This window comes from Denticeps clupeoides, chromosome 3 (assembly GCF_900700375.1).
Source record: "Denticeps clupeoides chromosome 3, fDenClu1.1, whole genome shotgun sequence".
Taxonomy (NCBI): Eukaryota; Metazoa; Chordata; class Actinopteri; order Clupeiformes; family Denticipitidae; genus Denticeps; species Denticeps clupeoides.
In genome coordinates this window covers 833,464-854,659 of record NC_041709.1, presented here as the reverse complement: position 1 = coordinate 854,659, position 21,196 = coordinate 833,464, and the positions used below count along the sequence as shown (strand labels likewise).

At 44.1% G+C, this 21,196-nt stretch overlaps 2 protein-coding genes across 2 annotated transcripts; both read left to right on the top strand.

Moving 5' to 3' along the window:
- The first annotated feature begins 6,294 nt into the window (after window positions 1–6,294).
- On the top strand, window positions 6,295–12,294 carry LOC114786664 (sushi domain-containing protein 2-like). Its single transcript, XM_028973952.1, is given in 16 exon segments — window positions 6,295–6,427; window positions 6,681–6,879; window positions 6,970–7,121; window positions 7,249–7,416; window positions 7,589–7,763; window positions 8,123–8,324; window positions 8,929–9,014; window positions 9,396–9,664; window positions 9,743–9,886; window positions 9,995–10,144; window positions 10,379–10,627; window positions 10,715–10,846; window positions 10,849–10,992; window positions 11,074–11,250; window positions 11,644–11,749; window positions 11,885–12,294. Coding segments are annotated over 16 exon segments (2,460 nt in total). The 5' UTR covers window positions 6,295–6,360; the 3' UTR covers window positions 11,925–12,294.
- A 621-nt stretch (window positions 12,295–12,915) lies between these two features.
- On the top strand, window positions 12,916–15,565 carry LOC114786873 (heat shock protein beta-1-like). The gene is made up of 3 exons (XM_028974432.1): window positions 12,916–13,431; window positions 13,720–13,783; window positions 15,097–15,565. The coding sequence occupies exons 1-3, from the start codon at window positions 13,047–13,049 to the stop codon at window positions 15,239–15,241; spliced, it is 594 nt and encodes a 197-aa protein (XP_028830265.1). The 5' UTR covers window positions 12,916–13,046; the 3' UTR covers window positions 15,242–15,565.
- The last annotated feature ends 5,631 nt before the right edge of the window (window positions 15,566–21,196 follow it).

The following is a 21,196-nucleotide window of genomic DNA, read 5'->3' as shown; positions in this document are numbered from 1 at the left end:
GGGAGGTCCCCATGGTCCACAGAGATCTGCAAGGAGCTCTGTTGGGGAGCTCATTTGTGTGTGTTGTTGCTTTGTGTGATAGATCCCTTTGTTGTTAGCTTTGTGTGTGTTTCTGTGGCCTTTTTTGCTAACGTTTGGACCTCCTTTAGGCTGTTCTGGTGTTGGTTAGCTGAGCTGAGTCCACTGTGCTCGTCTGAAGCACATAAAAGTATGCTTGTTTGGTTGTGTGTAACAGTTGACATTCTCCTCTCCACACCCATGTCATACCATGACTGTCAGGATTGACTGCAGCTGGGCTCATCACCTGTGGCCAATCCTGAAGGCCCATAAAAGCCGGAGATTTCCGCCCCTTCAGGAGTGGACTTTAGTGCACGTTTGTGAATGGCTGTATTTTGAGTTCTGGCAATCGCCACACGCCTGCGAGTTAGTTTGAGTTCTCCCCTTTGTTTCCCGTTCTTGGCCACCGCACCATCGTTTATTTGTATTTATTTATTGTTTATTTATAATAAAAACTCCCTTCCCAGCATGTCCTGATTCTGTGCTTCCCTCCCCCGTCAGAACGCAGTAGTGACAGATTGTAGGCACTCCCCCCAAAAGCACAGAGGAAGAAGGCAGAGAAGGAGCGGGTTTTAGGGCCAGCCGCAGTAAAAGCGGACGCCAGCGGAGAGACGCACAACTCGTTCTGGTTGAGCGGTTTCTTCCCAGCGAGCCATGTCACGCGGCGCTGCGTGATGACGACACCCCCAGGAGAATCCGCGAAACCTGGAAGCGGCAACGTCAGCGGGTGAGTGGGTGGAGCGAAGAAGATGCCGTCGGCAGCAGCGAGGAAGTGACGTGGCCAGCGAGCGCAGAGGATGCGACCCCCACGATCTTCGCCATGTCGAGCCAGGAACTCTGCGCTCTGCTGGCCAGGCTCCCCGTGGACTGGGACAACACGGACGACGACAAGAGCACGGGAGACACGAGTTGGGCTCCACCCATCGCGCCCGTCCACGATCGTTGCTAGGTTCGTGGGGACCTACGTCACTTCCAGGGGTGTGAGAGACGACCATGGCAGCGTTCCTCCAGCGAGGAGGTGGGCAGGCTCCAGCCCGAATGGCCAGATTACTGCAAATGGGAGCTGATCGTGCCATGGGTCCAGGACGTCCGCAGGGTGGACGACCCTCGGAGTCACCGGTGGGAGGACACGGATGACGAAAGCGGTGTTGACGTGGATTTTCTTTGGCCGTTCGGTGCCGGGATGGCTCCACCCATCGCGTGCGTCCAAGATTATCATGACATCTGTGATGACCCACGTGACTTCCGGGGGTATGAGGAAGACAAGGGAGACACGGACACCGACCAGGATGACGCCGGTTGGGCGGTCGGTGCCAGGATGTCTCCGCCAATCACACCCGTCCAGGAGCGTCACAAGGTCAGTGGAGACCCACGAAGAGGGCCAGGGATCGAACTCTGCCCCTCCACCACATCCAGCGGCAGTCAGGATCTGGGTCAAGAAGACCCAGCACTGGCGGGCGACAAGGCAGCCGCACCTCCCGAAATCCTGGCGGGAGGGTAGGTGGGGAAGCAACAGAGCTGGATCCTCCGGTAGCCGGTACGGAGAGCGGGCCAGGCATGGGCCTGTGTCCGCCTCCAGAGGGGTGGAGCACCATAGAGCACCCTGGTAGGCATGAGGACCCAGCTGGGACAGGCAGGAAGAGGGCCTGCTTGTCCCAATGGGGCAGTGGTGGCCTAGCGGTTAAGGAAGTGGCCCTGTAATCAGAAGGTTGCTGGTTCGAATCCCGATCCGCCAAGGTGCCACTGAGCAAAGCACACACTGCTCCCCGGGCGCCTGTCATGGCTGCCCACTGCTCACTCAGGGTGATGGGTTAAATGCAGAGGACAAATTTCACTGTGTGCACTGTGTGCTGTGCTGCTGTGTATCACGTGTGACAATCACTTCACTTTACTTTACTTTACTGCAGAAGGGACTAGCTGGATATTCTGGCAATGTCCCCACCTTGCCAGCAGGGACGTGCAGCGAGAGGGGCTGCATGGTCCCAGAAGGCACCAGCCTGAAATGGTAGCCGGAGGCTCGGGAACCACCTCCCTGCACGGTGCAGGGAAACACGCAAGATGCGTCAGAGGGGACGTGTGGAGACAGAGCCTGCACGTACCCGGATAGATCGGCCCTGATTTTTGTGTGCAGGTCCGAGAGTCTGGAGCCGCCATGCGGGACGTAGCCCTTGGAGGGGGGGGGCTCTGTCAGGATTGACTGAGCTGGGCTCATCACCTGTGGCCAATCCTGACGAGGATACTGACAATAGTGAACAAAGCCGTCATGAAGATGAAAAGAGGCAACTCTGAATAAACTGATTCATCAAGCAAACTTCAGTTTATCCTGCAACAAAAATATCATTTCTTGCATTGGATTCTTCAAAATGGCCCAAACATTTGGTACAAACATTTCATGGGTTTTTGTCACAGACATTAATACCAAACTAGGCCACCGGGGGCTTCGCGGCCCTGTCACGAGACTGGAATAAAATAGTGACGTAAACAACACTGCGAACTCATTTGTTGATTAATCTTGCGTCTGTGTTAGCTTTCTTTTGGATTGACCTTGTTACATATCAACCACAGATTACCCTTGCCTGCTTTTCATTTTGGACCCCAATGTTGCCAAAACCTTCTTCTGTCTCTGACCAAGTTTTCCAAAATTCTTCTGACATTGGTGTGTTCTGACACATTTTTTTATCTGTACAGCCGATACAAAGAGAGCCACAAACCCCCGAACTGATTCTTCTTAAGTTTTACCTGCTTGCCCCAGTGAGGTGGTCCAGACCGCACCTATGTCCCGCCAGCTTGCCGGCCAAACGCCCTCCAATGGGGCCACCAGGACGTACTACCTGACCTCTCTGGATGTCAGATAACCCAGCCCTATCTGTACAGCCCACAAGACCAACACACACCATCCATGTTCTCACCATCCCTCGTCCTGCGTCTCCCTCGATTTTGTCATGGGGTTGCCCTGATCCAATTCGCTAGACTACCATCCTTGTACTTGTGGACCATTTCTCCAAGGCAGCCCAGTTGGACACCCCACGGCCCCTCAAACAGCCACCATCATAATCCAGGAGGTGGTACACCAGTATGGGCCCTTGTGGACCTTCTGTCTGACAGACGGCGCGCCTCAAACATGAGATGTAGAAATACATTTGTTGGTACTGCTCTGCCCTCCCCACCACCTGGTCCAAACTCCTAGCCAAACTCCAACACTTCTCTAGAGTCACTGGCTCTCCCCATTTGAGGCCTCCCACCTGGTCCCCCGCAGACACCGCTGAGGGTCTCTTCCCAGCAGTCAACGAACGACCTGGGCCCTGGTCCATCATGTGCTGGACCACACTGCGGATTGCATGCACAGACATTCTCTACTTTTAATCGCCTCCTGTATCCTCCACCACCTCCCCCCTCTACTTCTCTCTCATCTGAAGACTTTGCTACCTTCTTCACAGAGAAGGTGACTGACATTAGCAAACAATTCTCACCCCCTAACCCCAGACCCCATCCTGCTGTTACCTCTGAAACCAGGACACTGTCTTCCATTACTCCCCTCTCGGAATCGGACGTGTCTAAACTTCTCCAGTCTAGTCACCCCACCATTTGCTCCCTGGATCCAATCCCCTCACACCTCCTTCAGTCCATACAGCCCACCATAGTATCTGCTCTGACACATATCTTAAATTCCTCACTCACAACAGGAACATTTCCCACTGCTTTCAAACAGGCTGTCATTGCTCCCCTGCTCAAAAAACCCACATTAAACCCATCTCTATTAGATAGATACTGCCCAGTCTCCAACCTTCCTTTTCTTTCAAAAATTCTTGAAAGAGCAGTCCTGGCTCAACTTTCTTCATTTCTCCACGAGAATGATCTTCTCGACCCTTTTCAGTCTGGTTTCAGGAAAGGGCATTCAACTAAAACCTCCCTCCTGGCAATGATGGATGACCAGATCATCTGTCCTTATCCTACTTGATCTATCTGCTGCCTTCGACATGAAATTCTTCTCACCACACTCTCAGATTTAGGAGTTACAGGAACCGTACTAAATTGGTTCACCTCTTATCTTCACAACAGGTCTTTCAAGGTATCACGGGGAGGTGAGACATCTGTCCTCTCTATGGTAACCACAGGGGTTCCACAAGGCTCTGTTCTTGGCCCCCTTCTATTCTCAATATACACCCGCTCACTTGGTCACATCATCCAATCACATGGCTTCTCCTATCACTCTTACGCTGAATACACCCAGCTCTATTTGTCATTCCCACCAGAAGATGCTACTATAGCAACAAAAATTTCGGCCTGTCTCTCAGACATATCAGCATGGATGTCTGAGCGACACCTCCAACTCAACCAATCCAAAACAGAGATTCTGATCTTTCCGGGCAACAACTCCCCTCAGCAAAACCTTTCAAATTGGCTCGCTACTGTTAATACCCACGGCATCTGCAAAAAGCCTTGGAGTTTGGATCGATGACAAACTGAGTTTGAACCATCACGTTGCTATGATCTCCAGATCCTGCAGGTTCACTCTCTACAACATTCGCAAGATTAGGCCTTTTCTCTCGCAACAGGCTACGCAGCTCCTCGTCCAGGCAATGGTCATCTCCAAACTCGACTATTGTAACTCTCTCCTGGCTGGAGCCTCTGCAGTCACCATAAAACCACTCCAGATGATCCAAAATACGGCAGCCTGTCTCATCTTCAATCAGCCGAAATACACCCATTTTAAATCTCTTCTCACCTCTCTCCACTGGCTCCCGGTAGCTGCTCGCATTGAGTTCAAATCCTTGATGCTGCCTACAGGGCTGTAAATAAAACTGCACCCTCCTACATCAATACACTACTACCTAGCTACACTCCTGCACGCTCTCTCAGATCGGCAAATGAAATGACACTGAAAATTCCTTCTTCACTGGGTCTCAGATTCCAATCAACTCTGTTCTCCGCTGTTGTCCCTGGCTGGTGGAACAACCTGCCCTCCTCCACACGACTAGCCGAGACTACCACCACTTTTAAGAAGCAGGTGAAAACCCTCTTATTCCAAAAATATTACAGACAAATCTAACACTTCCAAACGCACATGCATACACATTGCACAAAATAATACAAAAATTGTAAGTCGCTTTAGATAAAAGCGTCTGCTAAATAAAGTAAAGTAAAGTAAAGATGGGTTCTTCAATCTTAAATTCTATTGTCACGAGGGCTGGACATGGCGAGGAAGGAGGACGCATTCGCACGACATCAAAGGACAGGGGTTTAATACATAATACACACAACAAGGGAACATCACCAAACAATGTCCTGACAGCAAACAGACACGAACAGGATAGTTTTATGCAATCAGGGAACATTACACAGGATGAACATGAAACTCCGGTACGAACTCTGGACTAGGAGTAGCCCCTCCCGGACCAGATCATGACATTACCCCCCCTCAAATGCATGACCTCTGGGTGTGCCAAAAAATGGTCCATGAAAGGGGGGAAGAAACAGGACGAGTGGTGGCTGTCCTGCACCGGCGGCTTCAGGCCCGGGCCAAAGCACGGCTTGTCCGTGGGGGACCGGCATGTCACTCCGTCAGTCTCCGGCTCGCCCCGCTGGGAAGTCCGCCGCTCTCCTCATCTTGGTTAACAACGGGAGTGCCTGAACCCATGGTAGCTTTCGTAGGCCATCGAGGTCCGGTCGCATGAATATGTCGGTACTCTCCGCCTTCAGAAACGCCAAGGGGAACATGGACAGTGTGACAGATCATCTCGACCCCACGGTAGCTTTCGTAGGCCGCCGAGTGTCTGTCATGCTTAGGGAACTGATAAAAACATGACATGGATCTTGTTCTTGGTAATAATTAAGAGTTGGGTTAATGATCAGTTATGGCAATGAAGATCTAATGCAGCAACTGAACAGGTTTCAATGTGGACAGATCAAAACTCTTTAGTAATGTACAGTTATTATAATAGGACATCCTGAGAATTGGCTGCCCTGGTATGTACCCTTTATCAATACGCATATTTGTGATAACAAATAGTTGCCTTGTGAGTCTCAGTTCAACCCACAGCTGGGGACACAGTCCCCATCTGAGGAATGAGTGTTATCAGACAGACCTTTGCTGTGACCGTGCATGCTGTAAATTTATGAAACATCTCATATCTCTTGGCCTCTAGGTAAACATTAGATATTTCACCTATACCTGTCCCGAATGTTGGCAGCTCACACCGTGAAATTAGACTTTGAACTGAAGACAGCACTTTTGTAGTAAGACTGGAGGAGGTGGTGGACATTGCTGCCTGACTGCAGTTAAATACTTTTAACCAGGAGCTAATGGCAAAGCCACTGCATTATAGTTTTGCTGCTATCCTGCTGGTTTTATATATTTCCTTGACATCAGGTAAGAAAATCGATTTTTGAATGCGTATTTTCACTGCTGGTTAAACTGTGAAAACCAGCTAGCAGGTTTACACATCTTATTATATTTACAGTGTAAATGTACGGTAACTGCTGGTGTGAAAGTGACATGTATTTCGTTAATGATCACTAGTTCATCATATTCAAAAATAGAGTTAGCCTGGTTATTCAGGTAGAGTTAATAAGACTACTAAATATTTTTTTAATTTTACATTTTTCTTTATTTTAACTTTCAGGTCAAATGTGTGAAGGGCAGTGTGGCCAGAAATTGCTCACGTGTTCCTGTCATGCTACGTGTGTTTCATTAGAAAACTGCTGTGAGGATTTTAAGGATTTTTGCGTTGATATTTCTCCATACTCTGGATCAATGTTTGGAGGGACTGACTTTGTTGTCCTAGGTGTCAGTTTTAACAATATTTCCAATATATTTTGTCGGTAGGAATGTTAAAAATGTATTTAACACCACATTAAGTATTTCACATGGGAGTCTCTGAACATTTTTCAATTAAAGCAACTTGCTAACAGGTTTAAGAAAGAAATTGTGACTGAAGGCTATGTGGACGATGAGAAAAGAGGCCACTGCACATCTCCACTTTTATATGAAACTGGTTGGATTCCATTTGAAATATTCACAAACAAGGGACTGAATAATAGCAGACAAGGGGCGTGGCTATCAGGTGAGTAAATAACAGGAGTTTGGGTCACTCTTGAGGCCATGGCTTTGTAGACATATATTATTTAAAAAAATTCTTGCTGTTCTTTATCCGGGGCTGATTTAAACATTAGTTTTCCTGTCTTCTTCAGTTCATACAGGAAAGCTGGATTCAAAGTTAAAAGTGCAACTGGAGAATGCCACAAAGTGGCAATACTATGGCACCCCCAACACTGGGGGCTCTCTGAAGATGACATGGAATGTGTCATTAGTCAGAGCAGAGGCTGTCAACTTGGAACTATGGGGCTACAGAGAGCAAGGTGTAATTTTTATATCATATATACCAATTTGCATGCAGAATATGTAATAATTTCATAAGCAACAATCCCCTTTGTTGCTTAGGACCATAATAAAAAAGCATCCAGTCTGACCTTTAAAATTTTAATCACTTATAACTGAGCAAAAAAGCATATATATGTAAATTATTTTTAGGAGTGCCTTATTCAGATTCATGGAAGGCAGAATGGACGTATCTGTACTCTCTGGAAAGAGGCCACCCCAACAACGGTACCTTCACCTTCATTCCCAAAGTTGCAGAGAAGCCATACTCGGACTGGGAACTGGGTGCTATCCGTGTCAGCTCGAGCACATATCCTGATGGTGCAAGGTTTGGTCAACTGCGGTTTCTTTTCTTGCTAAAATCATCTGGGTGATTTGGGTGGTAGTAGCCTAGTGGGTAAGACACTTGCCTGTGAACCAGGAAACCCGGGTTCAAATCCTACTTACTACCATTGTGTCCCTGAGCAAGACACTTAACCCTAAGTTGCTCCAGGGGGGGACTGTCCCTGTAATACTGATTGTAAGTCGCTCTGGATAAGGTCGTCTGATAAATGCTGTAAATGTAAATGTAAATCTGCAAACGTTACAAAAATATATATATACTATACTTGTACTATGTACTGTCTGGTTAATTGCCTCCTTTTTCATCTACACTCAGTGCTAAAATGTGACTCTTACATTGTGCAGCAATGTGAATGCCGCATGGAGTGAAGACCATGCCCTGGCTTGGCATCTTGAGGAGAGCTATCGAGAGGACTCTGCTGCATGGGCCTTGAAGAAATGCGTGACATGGGACCAACTGGAGAAAACTTTGCCGAACTTCCTCAGCGAGACAATTGACTGTCCGTGCACATTGGCCCAAGCCAGAGCCGACACAGGCAGATTTCATGTGAGTATGGATTGTTGCTCATTATGCGCAATATCTAATCATTTGTGCAAATGTAGCGTTTGTCAAAAATGAACTCAGTCAAGTAGTCAGTAACTTTATTTAAATTACACATTAATAATAATAATCTCTCTAAAATAGTGGCACATCATCAGTTATGAAAATCCACACACAGCCACAGTACATCAGAGTTTGAAAATTATATGAAGTGTTACTAAAAGCATTAATTTCTACAGTGAGAAAAGGTCTCCAGCATAAAAAGGTTCTCCAGAGCTTATGAAGAACCGATCTAGAGCGCATTGTTCCTCTCCATAGAACTCTACTCTCCTTAGAACTGGCTTTTGTGTTGTGTTTTTTTGCGTTCTAAGTCCAACATATTTCCTTTACTTGTAATGTGATATCACACACAAAGTTTGGTCAGCATGAACTGCGCTGAAATATAATCCTTCCTTCTCAGCCTAAACCAACTCTGTTATCTGTCATTCCAGTCTTTGTAAATTGTGCAAATGTCTGATCTTGCTCTGCCTTTGTCAAATGCAGTTTCCCCTAAAAACACATATGCTTCAGTAGTTTAAATTTCCCTTGTTGTTACCTTTGTCTACCTCAGACCGACTATGGTTGTGATCTGGAGAAGGGAAGCGTGTGCACATACCACCCTGGAAGTGTACACTGTGTAAGAGCTATACAAGCCAGGTGAGCGTATTCCACATAACCAGAATACCATGTAGTGAGGACTGGAAACTGGCCAAATTCTTCATGTCTTGCATCAACGGAGGTGTGGTGGCTTCTGAATTATACCTTCTATCCAATCTTCTGTTTTCACGCGTGTTGCTAGAGGATAAAATTGGTCAGCTGAGGAAAAAAGCACACAGGATTTAACCAGCGGATGCCTATGTGGGCAGGAAAATGTGTTGCTTAACCTGAGCTGTTTTTACTGATACGTTTCATTAGTAAAATCTGCATCATTTCTGTCATCAGGTCGTATTAAATGTGCTTCATCGGCCTTGTGAGTAGCATCCCACTAACATATTGTCATGTGCGTCTCATCCCTGCTGTCTTTTTTTGGCCTGGTAGCTCCGAGTACGCCGCTGGGCAACAGTGCTGCTATGACAGCACAGGAGCCCAGGTCCTGACGTTCGACTCCATTGGCGGAAGCACCCCAGATCGTGGACATGATTGGGGCTCACCCCCTTACAAGAAGCCTCCAAGGGTGCCAGGCTCATCACACTGGGTCTATGATGTTCTCAGCTTCTACTACTGCTGCCTGTGGTCTGAGAACTGCCACTACTATTTTACCCACAGACCATCCAGTGACTGCAGGACCTACAAACCCCCAAAAGCAGGTCAGAAATGTTCCCATGTTATATGTTATATATATTTTTTACAGGTATGAAATGTATTCCTTTTGTATTGGTCCACAGGTTTTGTGTTTGGAGATCCACACTTTATTACTTTTGACAATGTGAGTTACACGTTTAATGGTAAAGGGGAATATTCATTAGTCGTTGCTGCTGAAAAAGGACTGCTGGTGCAGGGCAGAACAGAGCAGCTGACTGAGCCACTAGGTAAGAAAGCAACTTCCGAAAATCATCTAGACAATTGGCTGCATTGCCACGTGGAATGCCAGGGGCCTTGTGGATTTAGGGCTTCTCCTGTATGTGTACATTGAGCAGTGAATGCCACCAAGCTGTCAGCAGTGGCTATGAAGGAGGGAAACTCCGATGTGATTGAGGTACGTCTCAGCAGGCTCTTCAGCAGCCTTGAGGTTCTGCGGAACCAGGCACCTCTCTCCTTCTCCGAGCAAACCTGGATGGATTTAGACGGTAAGGCTGTTTTCAGTTATTTGTGCGTTTTCTTACTTTTGAAATGTGAGTTTATTGTAATTATTAAATGTACAAGTTTTTACATTTCTACGTTTTAACTTAAAGGATCTGAATGCGTATTGGACAAATACTACTAGAAAAAGTGTTTAAGCTATTATGATTACTATATTATTAAAGATGACCATAAATCTAACACTGTTAGAGATAACAGTTTAAAAATGTCCCACTCTGCAGGTGTTTTCGTGTTCTCCCCCACACCACAGAATGTGACGGTCATGTTTCCCTCCGGCGCGGGAGTGGAAGTGAGACTAAGGGAGAGGACCATTGTTGTCACCGTGCTCCTGCCAGAGGACTTCCGGAATTCAGTAGAAGGCCTGCTGGGAAACATGAATGATGACCCTACGGATGACCTCATCTCCAGAGATAAGGAGATTTTCTTAGCCAACAGCAACGCCGAGGAACTGTTCTCATTTGGGGCCAGCTGTGAGTAAGAATAATTCTTTGATATACTGATTATCGTGTATTAATGAGATACTTCCATCATAAAAACATTTATTAAATGTTCTCCAGGGGCAATCCTGAATGAGTCCTCCCTCTTCACCTATGATTCTGCTTTTTTACTGGACACTTACTTCTATGCACCAAAGCACAACCCATATTTCCGACCCGTCTTTGAGCTTCCCAGCAACACAGATGATCCTCTTTTAATGTAACATCAGTAATGTGCTCTGGCAAAGGATCTCAGTTTTGCAAATATGATACTCTTGTCAGCCGTAGTGCGGATTTGGGAAATGCCACTCGTCACTCCTTCAATAGCCATATGTCAGTGGTGGTGGCCCTAGAACCAGGTATTGCCTCTCCCTTTAATTTTCAAATGAAAAGACATTTAAATCTGTCAAGTTGGCTTATTTGCGCTGCTTCCCCTCTAGTGGTGTCCTGTGGATGGATTCCCCCACCGAAGAACGGCAAGAAGGAGGGCACAACATATCTGCAGGGATCAACACTAACGTTTTCCTGCGATGCAGGTTACACCCTGCAGGGGGCAGCAGAGCGCAAGTGCCAGAGTGACGGCCGATGGTCTGGTGATTCTTTAGAGTGTGTTGCTGGTAAGAAAGAACTAACAACTGCCAAGAACACATTCTCAGTTCTCTTGTAACTAAAAGTGATGAAATGGCCATGCGTGTGAGTTTCCAAGGTGCCACTGAGCAAAGCACCGTCCCCACACACTGCTCCCCGGGCGCCTGTCATGGTGCCCACTGCTCACTCAGGGTGATGGGTTAAATGCAGAGGACAAATTTCACTGTGTGCACTGTGTGCTGTGCTGCTGTGTATGACATGTGACAATCACTTCACTTTTCCTTTTTTTGTGCTGTAATTGGTTCTGCAACAATTTGCTATTTGCTCAAAAGTGTCTGTTTTGTATACATGGTAAATTAAGAAAAATCATTTCTAATGTGCACAAGGTCTGAAGAAATGTGCTGTCTTTGTCTACATTTCAGATACTGAAATGAATGTTGTTGGCATTGCGGTGGGCACTGTGGTTGGTGCACTGGTGTTAATTACAGTAATTACGGCAATAGTTCTCCAGACCAGGAAACCTAACAGGTACAGACCATGGATTTGGACAAGATCTTGCATGAACACAGAACTCCTGTACAGTAGCTAGTGTGTTAAATGGAAGCAGGCATGCATGTACCCTGTCTAGGTGGGTCACGTTCTCACTTGCTTATGTTTTGTCAGGATATCAAGCCAGGCTGATGGATTGGAGGAGAAGTTGTGAAGATATCAATGAAGGACAGACTGAACCAAATTCTAACTGACATCTGTGTCACTTTGCTTTTTTCATTACACAGGACACTGTCCAAATCTGCAAACAATTAATATCAGGAAAAATCTTACCTTTCCAAGGGTGGATTACATGAAAAAAGTTTCTTGTCGTAATGGAATCCAGTAATAATGTTACTGTTAGCAGGATGACATTTCTGTGGATGCAGTAGAGCTCCATCTGCGTGAGCAAAGATGGCGTCACTCAAAATGATGAGACGCCAGGGTGTTTTTGTGGAATGCATGGTGCTTGGTGTCATGGTATCAGAAAGGACTGAAAATTCCCCATATGTACAATCTATAATATTTCATTTTTAGGAGTAAAACCTGTTAATGCACATAATCTGTAATATACGATTGTATTCGCAATGTGTGTGTGAGGTCTGAAAGCACACATTGCTGTAAAGTCTTAGTTTTATGAGAAATGTAATAAAAGCAGATGAACAAAGTTTTTCTGTTATTGCTACAGAATTAATGTTTAACTTTTAACAAAGAAGAACATGCAAATAAAAAAAAGACAAGACAGCATTAGTTTTAAGAGCTATATGCTTTTTTACGTTTAAAGCAGCAACGCGTGAGTGGTGTTTACATGAAGAACAACGCTTCGGGACTTTAAGTAGCACGTAAACATTCTTTTCTGTCCTGAAGGATTGGGCTGCGGTTGCCACGGTAAGACAAAGAGCCCTGGGATGTGACAGGACTGCAGAGTTCATCAGCAGGCAACACCGTCTCCACTGGCCAGTAGTTGTCCACCAACTATTTGCCATTTTCCTGTAAGGGCCGTTAATGTAGCTGATTTGCATCATCCCTTCTGAAAGCAGAAAAGGAGTGAAACGCTGGCCTTGCTAAAGCCTGACGAGTCCAAGCTAATAATTCTTTCTGCTTGGTTGCGCCTGTAATGAATAGTTCTGTATATAAAGAGTGTGGGTGTTGTCTGGACGGCTGTTTGAAGCTCTGCCTCAGGGTAATCTCTTCCGTTATGAATCTTAGAACTTTCCAGTAAACCTGAGCTACCCTTGTCTTCTAATTTGGTGGGGGATTTTCAACCATTCACCCTTTGGCTTCTTGGGTCTAAGTGATGGCTGACCACAACAAAACAGCACCCCGGCCACTCTTCCAGCGAGGCTGTGACTGGGACTCATTGCGTCACTCATCGCCACCCAAGCGACCAATTGATCAAGATATCGGCCTGCCTTCTTTTGTTGAGCCCACCGATGTGACCTGGATTGACTGGGCCCGGAGGAGGCTGTCTGCATACTCCTTGCCGGGGTACGTGCTCGCACCGCTCTGTTCTCCCTCCACCACGCAGACCGCCGGTGCACCCAGTCCCAGAAGTCACGTCTCGGAAGGGCTGAGAGAAATAAGGACTGGACAGGGCAGCTGGAGGATTTCTCTGGACGTCAGTCAGTTCTCACCTGAGGATATTGCAATTAAGACTAAGGAAGGTTACCTGGAAATAGCAGGTAAACTTTCTTTTGTCAAAAGAATCTTGCATTGTGGTTAAGTAGCTCAAATGTTATCATGTGGCATTGTTCAAATCAGTTCTAAAATGGACTAGAATTAGGATTTGGCTCTATAGCTTTAAATGACAGGCTCCCTTGGGGACTGTACATTTTTATAGTATCCTGCTGGCATGATGACAGAGTGCTTTGAATGGTGCTAAGTTTTCAATTAACTGAAAAACAGTGCAGAATCAAAAATGTATTATAATTTATTTGTATAAAATGTAAACTGTTTTGTCAAATTTTAAGGTAAACATGAGGAACGGCAAGATGAAAATGGAAAAGTCTCAAGGAGGTTTTCAAGGAAATACAAGTAAGTATGCAAGTGAAAGTGAAGTGATACACTGCAGCACAGCACACGGTGCACAACAAAATGTGTCCTCTGCTTTTAACCATCACCCTTGGTGAGCAGTGGGCACCCATGACAGGTGCCCAGGGAGCAGTGTGTGGGGATCAAGTCTGGTTCACTAGCAGTACTGGAGGCTCGGAGTATACCAGGTGCAGTGCGAGGTGTAATAAGGGCTGTGAGGTAGGATGGTGCTACTCCATGTTTGGCTTTGTAGGCCAGCATCAGTATTTAGAACCTGATGCGTGCAGCTACTGGGAGCCGGTGGAGGGAACGTAGCAGAGGGGCGGTGTGGGAGAACTTGGCATTTTGTATGAGTTGTAGAGGTCGGATGGAACATAGAGGTAGACCAGCTAGAAGGTAGTTGTAGTAGTCCAGTCTTGAGATTACTAAGGACTGGACCAGTAGTTGGGTGGCCTGGGTTGACAGATAAGGGCGGATTTGTCTGCTATTGTAGAGAAGGAATCTACATGAGCGGGAAAGAGTGATGATGTGAGTAGAGAAGGAGAGTTGGTTGTCTGTTGTTGCTCCAAGGTTGCGGGCTGTTGTAGAAGGAGAGATCTGTGAGTTGTCCAGGCAAGATCGTGATGTAGTGAATAATCGGCTGGAATGAATATTAGTTCAGTTTTAGTGGGATTGAGTTGGAGGTGATGGGCTGTTAGACATGCCGAGATTTTGGAAGCAGCATGTAGATTTGAGGAAGGAAAAGAGAAGATGAGTTGTGTGTCGTCGGCATAGCAGTGGTAGGATAATCCATGTGAGGAAATGACCTCACTATGTGTTATCATGCAGAAGGAGAAAAGGAGAGTACTTACCCTTGAGGCGGGTCCTTTCCAAGTCACATGGTAATATCGCTCATCAAGGTAGAAAGCAAACCACTGAGCGTCATTTTGACTCGTTTTAAGGACATTACATAAACGTTAGTGTGACTTCAAATCCAGACCTCCATGGTTGATAAATATGCTCAATGCTATAATGCATTGTGCATTATAGCATTGAGCCTTGTCGCTCTGGATAAGAGCATCTGATAAATGCCTTAAATGTAAAATGTAAAGAACAAAGTATTTAATAAGAATATATCATTCATTCAGATCAATGATGTTATATTTTTCTGTTCCCTTGGATCCCAGTGTTCCCAGTGGATTTAATGAAGCATTGACCTAGGTTCACCCCCACCCCAGGGATCGAGAGGGCTGGCAGGGAAAGGACATGTCAGAGGCATCAGTAATAGTAGAATGCTCGGTTCTATGGCTCACCAAATGATTATTTGTTGTTGTTAGACTCCCGCCAGCGGTGGACCGGCAGCATATCAGAACCTCCATGTCTCCAGATGGCATCCTCTCTGTGGAAACTCTGCTTCCAGCTTCAGCCTCCACCCTTCCAGCAGAAGTGGCCATTCCTGTCCAGATGCAGACAGAGCAATGAGACATGCTGGGGCCATTCACTGCTCATAGAATCAGGTCAATAACAAACACAGACAGACAGATAGATGATAGTTTAAAGATTTAAAACTTAGCTAATAATAAGTAACATTCATTCAATAATATGCTTTTTGAATATATCGTATTAAGATGCCAATATAAAGTTGGCTTCAAACACTGACCACTTCCAGGCTTCAGCTATGGAATCTTTTTTTAAACTGGTTGACGTAGTCTTTGCTTGATACTGCTTACTAGTGTAACACTCACAATGCAAACAAATATTATTTTTTATTGTAAAATATTATTTAGGTGTCATTGTAAATGTATAGACAAAATACATTAATTTTATAACTGTATGAATGGAAGAATGTCACATATGATTTTTAATGGTCCTGAAGGACCTCATGAACCTCAAGTGAATGTAAATTTAGATCACAAAAGAAACAGAATTAAAGTGAAGTGAAGTTTGTTTTGTGTAAATACATGGACAGATGGGGTACTTGAATGTCTGTTAGCAAATTAGTAAACAAATGTTGGTATGGGCTGTATATGATGTTGAGCATGTCTTCAACCTAATGGAGCAAGAAAATGTCTAAAGGAAGAAAGAACACTTGATTGTGAAATATTTCATTTTGCTAAGCACTCTTTAGGTGATGTGTTGTATCTTGTTCTATTTATAAGAATATTTACTCGTAGATGTACATAAAATGTGTGGTGTTTGCTCATTTTTCTTGTGTGTTTGTATTATATAATGTATTTCAGTTCCAATGCTCTCCTCCTGGTGGCACTCTCACTCTACTTATTTGCTTATTATTGTCAGCTTGCTGAACAGCACACAGCGTGGTGTCAAGTAATTCTGAAAACTGTTTAGGACATTGACAAGGCTTCTGCACAAATATTTGATCAGTGCCTCTCATTTTCTGTGGTCCTAACTGACCCACTCAGCTTGGGCAGTGGTGACCTAGTGTTTATGGAAGCGGCCCCACAATCAGAAGGTTGCTGGATCAAATCCCCGAACTGCCAAGGAGCCACTGAGGTGCCACTGAGTAAAGCCCCATCCCCACACACTGCTCCCCGGGCGCCTGTCATATCTGCCCACTGCTCACTCAGGGTGATGGGTTAAATGCAGAGGACACATTTTGTTGTGTGCACCGTGTGCTGTGCTGCAGTGTTCCACAATTACAATCACTTTACTTTTTTCCACTTCAACTTTCTTCACATTTACAGTGGATATCAAAAGTCAGGTTTTAATGCTATAAAAAATAGATGATTTCCACACCTTAAATGTGACCTATAATTCAATGGAAAAACAAAGACATTTATTAGGGGAAAATGTACAAAAAGCTGCTTGTAGAAATGTGCACACCCTTTTTGATTTAGTTACAGCATTCAGTCTTCATTCCTACCATCAATTAAAGAGACTCTGATTAACCCCAAACTAATATTTTAGCTCCAAAAATACATCAAATATGTGGGAAATGTGTTATGGTTTTATATGATCATGGTTTACGTGGGAAATGTGTTATGGTTTTATATGACCCTGGTTTACGTGGGAAATGTGTTATGGTTTTATATGACCACGGTTTACGTGGGAAATGTGTTATGGTTTTATATGACCATGGTTTACGTGGGAAATGTGTTATGGTTTTATATGACCATGGTTTACGTGGGAAATGTGTTATGGTTTGATATGACCCTGGTTTACGTGGGAAATGTGATATGGTTTTATATGACCATGGTTTACGTGGGAAATGTGTTATGGTTTGATATGACCCTGGTTTACGTGGGAAATGTGTTATGGTTTTATATGATCATGGTTTACGTGGGAAATGTGTTATGGTTTTATATGACCACGGTTTACGTGGGAAATGTGTTATGGTTTTATATGACCATGGTTTACGTGGGAAATGTGTTATGGTTTGATATGACCATGGTTTACGTGGGAAATGTGTTATGGTTTTATATGATCATGGTTTACGTGGGAAATGTGTTATGGTTTTATATGACCACGGTTTACGTGGGAAATGTGTTATGGTTTTATATGACCATGGTTTACGTGGGAAATGTGTTATGGTTTGATATGACCATGGTTTACGTGGGAAATGTGTTATGGTTTGATATGACCCTGGTTTACGTGGGAAATGTGTTATGGTTTTATATGACCACGGTTTACGTGGGAAATGTGTTATGGTTTTATATGATCATGGTTTACGTGGGAAATGTGTTATGGTTTTATATGACCACGGTTTACGTGGGAAATGTGTTATGGTTTTATATGACCACGGTTTACGTGGGAAATGTGTTATGGTTTGATATGACCCTGGTTTACGTGGGAAATGTGTTATGGTTTTATATGACCACGGTTTACGTGGGAAATGTGTTATGGTTTGATATGACCCTGGTTTACGTGGGAAATGTGTTATGGTTTTATATGACCACGGTTTACGTGGGAAATGTGTTATGGTTTGATATGACCCTGGTTTACGTGGGAAATGTGTTATGGTTTTATATGACCCTGGTTTACGTGGGAAATGTGTTATGGTTTTATATGACCCTGGTTTACATGGGAAATGTGTTATGGTTTTATATGACCATGGATTAACTCTTTGGCCAACACTTTGTTTTTGTGCCTGCCTGTACCAAATATTTGATCATAATGCAACATTACGGCCATGTGCTAAAATCAGCAAGCATAACTTCAGGGGTATGAATTCCAAAAGCAAAGCGCAAGGCAAGCAAGGGAACAGGTCAGCAATCTAAGCTGCTAACTTTAGTGACCATGCGCCCTCACTGCAGGTGAAATTGTTGCCGTTTATAACCCAGACATATAAGGAAATTGCTTGTTGCGGTTCCAGACGTAAGACTCCAGCCAAGCTACCCCAACCCCAACCGTGCCTCAATTTCACGTTACATTTACTAATAGTGTGAACTATACAGACTTATCAGCACAAGCTAAACCAAAGTAACAATCAAAAGTATTCTGAAACGTCTAATCCGAATCTATAAATTATTCAAGTGATTTACTCGTCACACTGATGGGTTTATAACAGTATATAAAAGCTGACAGTTAATACTCTATGTTTATTAGCCGAGTGCCAAACCCTTTGCCCCCCGATTTGGCTCAGTGCTGCAGTACACATTGTTGGGGGGTGTCTTTCCTGACCGCTCAGAAGCAGTCCTGCCAAATGGTCCTTGGGCAGATGACTTTGCTGTCGACACGCACATGGCAAGGAGAGCTTACGCTACAGCGCAGGAAAGTTTCCAGTGCTTCGTAATGCGACACCGTTTGGCTTGCATGACCATGTGTGAGGTTCGGTCATAAATAGTGGAAGGTTCATCAGCTGCAGGGAAGCTCTCCTCCACTATGAATGGCATGTGCTGTTGAAACGGACGACCGGGAGATTTACAACCGCACAGCAAATCACCAGAAATGCACCAGCATGGTGTTAAATGACTGGTACATAATTGGAATTCCTGCCAATAAATGTTTATGTGGCAGAGAGATTGACAGTTCAATATATTGTATGTTTACCCTTCCTGGCCGGTTTCATTTGAGTGGTATGCCGAAGCCAAAAAAAAAAATGGCACACTGATGAACAATTACTATAGGAATGTTGCATGTTTACATGTTATGATAACTGCATAGATTCTGAATTATTCAGAATGTGACAAACCAGTAAATGTTCTGTGCAGATGTTAAATATATGACAAGAGTCACTGACATATTTCCTCCAAGATGTCGGAAGTCTCGACGTATCAGATTAATTCACTGGTGCAACCGGAGGGAAAACAGAAAGCTGCCTGCTTGTTTGTCTGACCTGCAACTGCCAATAAAAGCGGCCACAAAGCACACCAAAGTGGAAAGTAATCCTCAATTAGAGCAGCTGTTATTTCCCCTGCTATCCAGCTTTACCCAGGCATCTGCCAGTGCCGCCTCTACTTTAAGACAGAAACGGAATGGAGGCAACAGTGCCCCTCATTCGCCGTGGTCCCGACTGGCACCATCAGCTCTTCTTCACACATACAGTGGATATCAAAAGTGAACACACGCCTGTAGAAAAGCCAGGTTTTTGGCAGGGTCTTGAGACATAAAAAATTTGACCACAAGAAATAGGTTTTTCTCCCACCTTAAATGTGAACAATTCAATTGAAAAAAAATGTTTGGAGAACAAATATACAGTAAGCTGTTTGAATAAGTGTACAGCATTCAGTCTTCTTGTGTTCACTCCTCTCCAAAGCTTCGCAATCTCGTCTCTCTGTGTACTTGTATATAGTGAGATGACAAAAAGTTGACTTTGACTTTGAATTAAAGAGACACTGATTAACCCAGAACTAAAAAAAAACATCCATATTTACATAAAAAATACATCAAGTATGTGGGAAATGTGTTATGGTCTGATATGGTCTGTGCTTTCTGGGCACCAAAATAACACTTTGCATCACCAAAAGAACACCATACACCAGGGTGACTTGAAGAGATGCCTCCCTGCCTGATGTAATGCTTTGGCAAGAAAGAGTTTGGGAAGTGAAGATGTGCCATAATGATAATACTCCAGCCCAGGAAGACTGAATGCCTTAATAACTGAACAGGTGCTTCAATAAAGTATCATTTTAATTGTATGCACATTTACACAACCAGCTTATTATGTGTTTTTTTTTTTTTTTCGCTAACCAAAATTTGCATTTCAATTGAATTGAACAGATTACAGGTCTCAATAAAAGTGGGACAAGTTATGGAATTAATAAAGTTTTTTACATCACAAAATCCTGGCATTTTAACAGGAGTGTGCACACTTTTTTTTTATATCCACTGTACTTCCTGAAGCACCAACCAGTCCTTTGGTATGCAAACAGCCACACTCTGCCGCCATACCCACCGAATGAAATGAGTGATGGCAGCAAGGTTAAGGATGTGCTCTGAGTTTTATGGCTGTTTTTCACCGCACAGCTGAAGATCCCATTAACATTTCATAGGGTGTTTTTTACAAAATGAGCATCTTCATGTGACATTGAAGGCTGCAACTCAGAACCACAGTGTAGGTTGACAGTCAGTTCTTCTAGACCCATTTTGTGTCATATCATAAAAGGCTCTACAGCATAACCTCTTCACCTCTCAGTATACTTTGGTAGTAGATCATTGAAACATTGAACACAATTAACTACATATTTTGAAACAGCTACTTGCAAACTCCTACTGGTGCAAAACACAGACTGGGAGATGCATTAACGTTTACGGTAACATCGTACGTTATATACACTGACACATAAATACTGCAGCACGTTGGATGACACCGAAAGCATATTCCAAGAAAGGTGTGCCAGCATGTTGATACAGCCCATGGCATTTCTAGCAAATGGCAAGATTACCTTATGCCTTCTGGTGTCCAACATGACCCTGAGGCTATTAAAAATAAAACACTGTTTAAATAAAATCAAATGAAAATGTATTTATAGAGCAAAATTAAAACACAATACAGGGTCATATCAATGTGATGTACAAAAACAAAATAAAACAAAAAATAAAAAGCAATAGAAATGAAACACAGTTAAAAGCAATGGAAAATTTCAGATTAGATTTGAAAGTTGGAATTAATGGTGCCATCATAATTTCTAATGTAAAGCCTCCCATAATTTCTGATCTTAAATTGCAAAAGCAATTTTAAGCAATTTTAAAATTGCAATTGCAAAATCACCACTAGTTTAAGTCTAAACACTTTCTAGTATGATAACAAATAGCTGAAGAAATCAGATGGACTGAAAAATGTAGAGGAACTAGGAAAGACAGGAGGATATGATAATAGTTCCAATCAAACATAAATGTAATCAAAAACCTGTCACAGGAGTCCATGGCACTCCTGACATCCAGCAGCAAATGTTTCACCTGATCTTTTTAAGACGCTCATTTAGGCCATATCAGAAGCACGTTTTCCATATTTAACTTTTGCTTGGCTCACAAATC